Source organism: Sinocyclocheilus anshuiensis, unplaced genomic scaffold (assembly GCF_001515605.1).
Source record: "Sinocyclocheilus anshuiensis isolate Anshui unplaced genomic scaffold, SAMN03320099.WGS_v1.1 scaffold928, whole genome shotgun sequence".
Taxonomy (NCBI): Eukaryota; Metazoa; Chordata; class Actinopteri; order Cypriniformes; family Cyprinidae; genus Sinocyclocheilus; species Sinocyclocheilus anshuiensis.
In genome coordinates, this window is record NW_015552531.1 from 1,271,270 (window position 1) to 1,275,939 (window position 4,670).

At 35.5% G+C, this 4,670-nt stretch overlaps 1 protein-coding gene across 1 annotated transcript in view; it reads left to right on the forward strand.

The window, feature by feature from the left end:
• Positions 1 to 4,479, forward strand: part of LOC107663620 (pyruvate dehydrogenase (acetyl-transferring) kinase isozyme 3, mitochondrial-like) — an 8,389-nt gene extending 3,910 nt beyond the window's left edge. The window contains exons 4-11 of the mRNA XM_016453852.1: positions 946 to 1,130; positions 1,215 to 1,304; positions 1,900 to 1,977; positions 2,102 to 2,178; positions 2,330 to 2,431; positions 2,518 to 2,625; positions 3,625 to 3,738; positions 3,823 to 4,479. Coding sequence (XP_016309338.1) covers positions 946 to 1,130; positions 1,215 to 1,304; positions 1,900 to 1,977; positions 2,102 to 2,178; positions 2,330 to 2,431; positions 2,518 to 2,625; positions 3,625 to 3,738; positions 3,823 to 3,966 — 898 coding nt within the window. The 3' untranslated portion in view covers positions 3,967 to 4,479. The remainder of the gene's footprint in view (positions 1 to 945; positions 1,131 to 1,214; positions 1,305 to 1,899; positions 1,978 to 2,101; positions 2,179 to 2,329; positions 2,432 to 2,517; positions 2,626 to 3,624; positions 3,739 to 3,822) is intronic.
• Positions 4,480 to 4,670: the final 191 nt, after the last annotated feature.

Here is a 4,670-nt window from a genome sequence, read left to right on the forward strand (position 1 = left end):
CTACCGGAGTCAGCTTTGACTGATCACAGGTCGAGAATAAGGAGAGATGACTGACAAGACCATGCTGGAGTATTTGCTGCTCCACACATCCTGAGTTCATTGACAAAAATCTGATCTTGTAAGATGTGCACCCTTTACACAGAGTGCGTGTGATCGCGAAATCGAAAGTGAAAATAAACAGTGCAAACGCTCATTCAAAAATATTTAAGTACTCCGCATACTGAGAGCGGCTCCCTGATGCGCCAAAATTATACAGGCCGGCTTGAGTGAGCGGGCTTAAAAACGGTGCGGCCGGCGGGCTTGTGGCAACCACATGTGACCGGGCTGGACTCCGCTTCGTCCATGGTGAAAGCCGATCCGGCGATCCACAGCGCGAAGTTGATGTATTTCCTCACAGCGAGAATAAAAGTTACGCCTTTCTTTGCGTGAACATTTGGGCGGCGTTATGCAAATCTTCCCACAGAGCGACGTAGCAGGTATGTTTGGGCGTGTTAGAATGAGCCGTTTTGGGAGGGCGTGGACAAGTCTTAACTTTTATAAAGAATATCTCTTTGGATTTGAGACTTTAGTCTTTGCAACTTTACAGATCTTCTTTATGCACCAAGAGCTTGTAACTCCAAAGAGAAAGGAAAAATTGAAATCGCATCATATGACCCCTTTAAATGTAATCTTTAGCAAATCTCAATAAATATCCATTTTTCATATAGGCTACTGTAAATTCTAATGTTGTGATTCTAAATTCACTTTTAGCATTCAAAAATGTAATAATATAAAAGTTTATTATTGACCATAATATGAAGATAATTATCAGCTTATCAATCTCAGATAGAATTTCAGTATTGTAATATTTATTTAAAAACCTGTTGTTTATATTTATCTCCTTAAGATCTACAAAATTTGTTTAATTAACTTTTTTTAATTTTTTATCTTTCAACGTTTTTCTAGCTTTCTGGAGACTCTTATTGAGATCAGGAATAGACACAATGATGTGGTCCCAACTATGGCCCAGGGTGTGATCGAATATAAAGAGAAGTTTGGTTTCGATCCGTTCGTCAGCTCCAACATCCAGTACTTTTTGGACCGCTTCTACACCAACCGAATCTCCTTTCGCATGCTCATCAACCAGCACAGTACGCCACGCTAAAAAAACACCACTTACTGGTTCATAGCTTTTCATTGAGTTTTAAAATAATTACCTTTCCTCTTTATTACAGCTCTCCTTTTTGGCAATGACATCAACCCAGCCCATCCAAAACACATTGGCAGTATTGATCCCAACTGCAGTGTTGCTGAGGTGGTGACTGGTAAGTTCAGAGTTTTTATTTTTTGTTCTGTCACATACACTACCATAGAAAAGTTTGGGGTCTGTAATATTTTTTATTTTATTTTATTTGTATTTATTTATTTAAGAAAAATAAAAAAAATTATCCAAAGTGACAGGAAAGACATTTATAATGTTTAAAAAGATTTATATTTTAAATAAATGCTCCTGTTTTGAACTTGTATATTTATCAAAGAATATTGAAAAATGTATAATAAAAATATGAAGCAACAATGTTTCTTGAGCAGTAAATCAACATATTAGAGTGATTTCTGAAGGATCACGTGACACTGAAGACTGGAGTAATGATGCTGAAAATTAAGTTTTGCCATCACAGGAATAAATTACATTTTAAAATATATTCATATAGAAACCAGTTATTTTAAATTGTAATAAGATTTCATAATATTACTGTTTTTATTGTATTTTGATTAAATAAATGCAGCCTTTGTGAGCATAAGAGACTACTTTCAAAAAAGTCCTACAACCCCAAACTTTTGAATGGCAGTGTAGGAAAACCATCCTTATCTTTTGTTTGGATTTTAAGCTCCACTGATTCAGCTTGATGTTGTTTTCAGATGCATACGAGACCGCCAAGATGGTGTGTGAGCAATATTATTCATCTGCCCCTGAACTCAAGATAGAGGAATTCAATGGTACTTATGTCCTTATTCTCTCACAAAACTCAGTATATGTTTGTTTCAGAGTTCATTTATGTCTAATTAATGTAAAACTTCTCGAGCTGCAAAATAGTATAAATATGTTATTTTTTTTATGTAGCAAAGGCTTCACAAAAACCCATCCAGGCTGTGTATGTTCCCTCACACCTGTTCCACATGCTGTTTGAACTGTTTAAGGTATGTTTCTAAAACTTACAGATACATATTGAATTTGATATATCAAAGTACCGGCATGTGTTATGCAATTCAATATTTAGAAGCCCTTATCTTTTGTGTTTTTCCCAAGGCCCTGACGTACTGCTGTAACCGCTTGTGTTTGTGTTTTCAGAATGCAATGCGGGCCACTAATGAGCTCCACGAGTGTAGTAAGGAGGGTCTTCCTCTTATAAAAGCAAAAGTGACCCTGGGGAAGGAAGATCTCTCTGTGAAGGTCAGTTTATTTGAAAATCGTGTTTCTTTGCAAACATGTACACATGGCATGCCTTGATCCCAATCTTCCTGTGTTTTTCATCATAGATCAGTGACAGGGGAGGGGGTGTGGCTTTACGGAAGATTGACAGGCTGTTCAACTACACCTACTCGACTGCACCAACACCCAGTCTGGACTCGAAACGAGTGCCACTGGTAAAGAAGTGTGGCTACAATATTCTTAAACTTAATCCTGTCATCACTTAGTCACCCTCATGTGGCTACAAACTGCCAGTATGACAAAAAACATGTATTTAAAATCACTTTCCAGTCTTCTGAAGCCAAACAGACCCAAATTTAAGTTATTTGCTATTATACTAAAATATTTTAGTGAAACTCAAAATTTAATGAAACTTGTCAAGAATGTTATAGTTATTTTTGTTCCCAAAATAAAAATAAAAAATATGAAATTGTATTTTGCATAAAGAAAATGAAGCTTTGTAGTGCAATTAGTAGTATTTTGAAGAGGCATTAATTTAGTAATGTAATGTTTCTATAAAGTAATTTATTATATTGCATTGCATTATTGCATTATACATAATGCATATATGTGGCAATTATATAATGTGACACTTCATTATTGACATCAAACCTGGCATTTTTCATCAATTAATCGATGAAATTTCGGTCTGTTCCTTATCCAAAGCCATCATATTATTTCAAAACCAGTGTTGCTATTGGTAACTAAAAATGCTATTAAAATCATCTCATTAATTAAAATAAAATATATAAATATTAGATGAAAAGCTTAAACTTAAAATGAAGAAAGGTAGCCGTGGCAACTAAATGAAATAAAATAAGTTGAAGTAATAAAAATGACTAAACCTAAAACTGAAATATAAATTAAAGTAAAAAAAAAGCACATAACAAAATTACTAAAACTTAAAGTTAATTCAATTACTATAATAGTATGTAAATAATTCTGAAATAACACTGTTCAGCACAGCACTGTAAAGTCATATGTACCCATTTATGGTACTTTCATTATTATTTTTTTCCCCCCTATTTTTTTAACTTCTCTTTTTGTATTCATTGAAAGAATTAAAATGGAATGACATTAACGTGAGTAAAGGAAAGAACCAACCAACTTTAACCTTGGACAACAGCTCTAAATCTAGCATCGTCCTCTGTAACCTGATCTCCATGTGTCTATAGGCTGGATTTGGACATGGTTTGCCGATCTCCAGACTGTACGCCCGCTACTTTCAAGGGGACCTGAAACTGTACTCGATGGAAGGTGTAGGGACCGATGCCATCATCTACTTGAAGGTAAAAACAGCTCTCAATTTGCACTTTACATAATCATTCCACTAGGTTTTGAATGACATCCACCCTGTCATCTTCTCTGACCAGGCTCTCTCCAGTGAATCATTTGAGCGTCTGCCCGTCTTTAACAAATCTGCTTGGCGACACTATCAAGAAGGCCCAGGAGCGGATGACTGGAGCAACCCGAGCAAAGAGCCCAGAGATGCTTCAAAATACAAGGCCAAGAGATAATCGCACTTGCCCCATCCATGTTCCACTGCACCCGTTACAGACATACTGTCGTTAGTCTAGCTTCAGTTGCCATGGCAACATCACATCGATGCTGAGTGTTCTATACTTGTTAGCATTTCCAGAGCAGAAGAGCTGATGATGTAAGTGTCATTAAGTCTCTGCTCTTTCCTCCTTTGTGTAGCTACGGATGTAAGATACAGAACCTCCTTTTAGTGTCTTCCAGGGCAGTTAGAGGAAAAAGTGAACGTTTGTGGCCGGTGTGTCAGATACTTTGGTTCTTTTTTAATTGTGCCACACAGTAGCCTCCCTGTTTCATTTTCTAAAACAGCCAGAGAAGGATGCCTGGAGTTTGAGATGGTCAAAACAAAGAGCACTTCTTTTACTGCCATTTACAAATTCACAGGCACTAGAGAGAGGGTTTGTCCCCAGTTTCTGTGGCTACAACTCCTGTTTTCTTGGCAGTGGACTAATGGAGAAATTATTTGAAAATGCTCTGAAGAAATGAAGATAATTTGGTTATTTTTCACCCTAAAATCTAAAGAAAAATATGAAATTATATTTTGCATAAAGAAAATGAAACTTTTTAGTACAATTAGTCATTTTTGCATTGACATTAATAATATATATTTTAAAAGTAATTTAAGTTATTATATTGCATTTTATATATATATATATATATATATATATATATATATATATATATA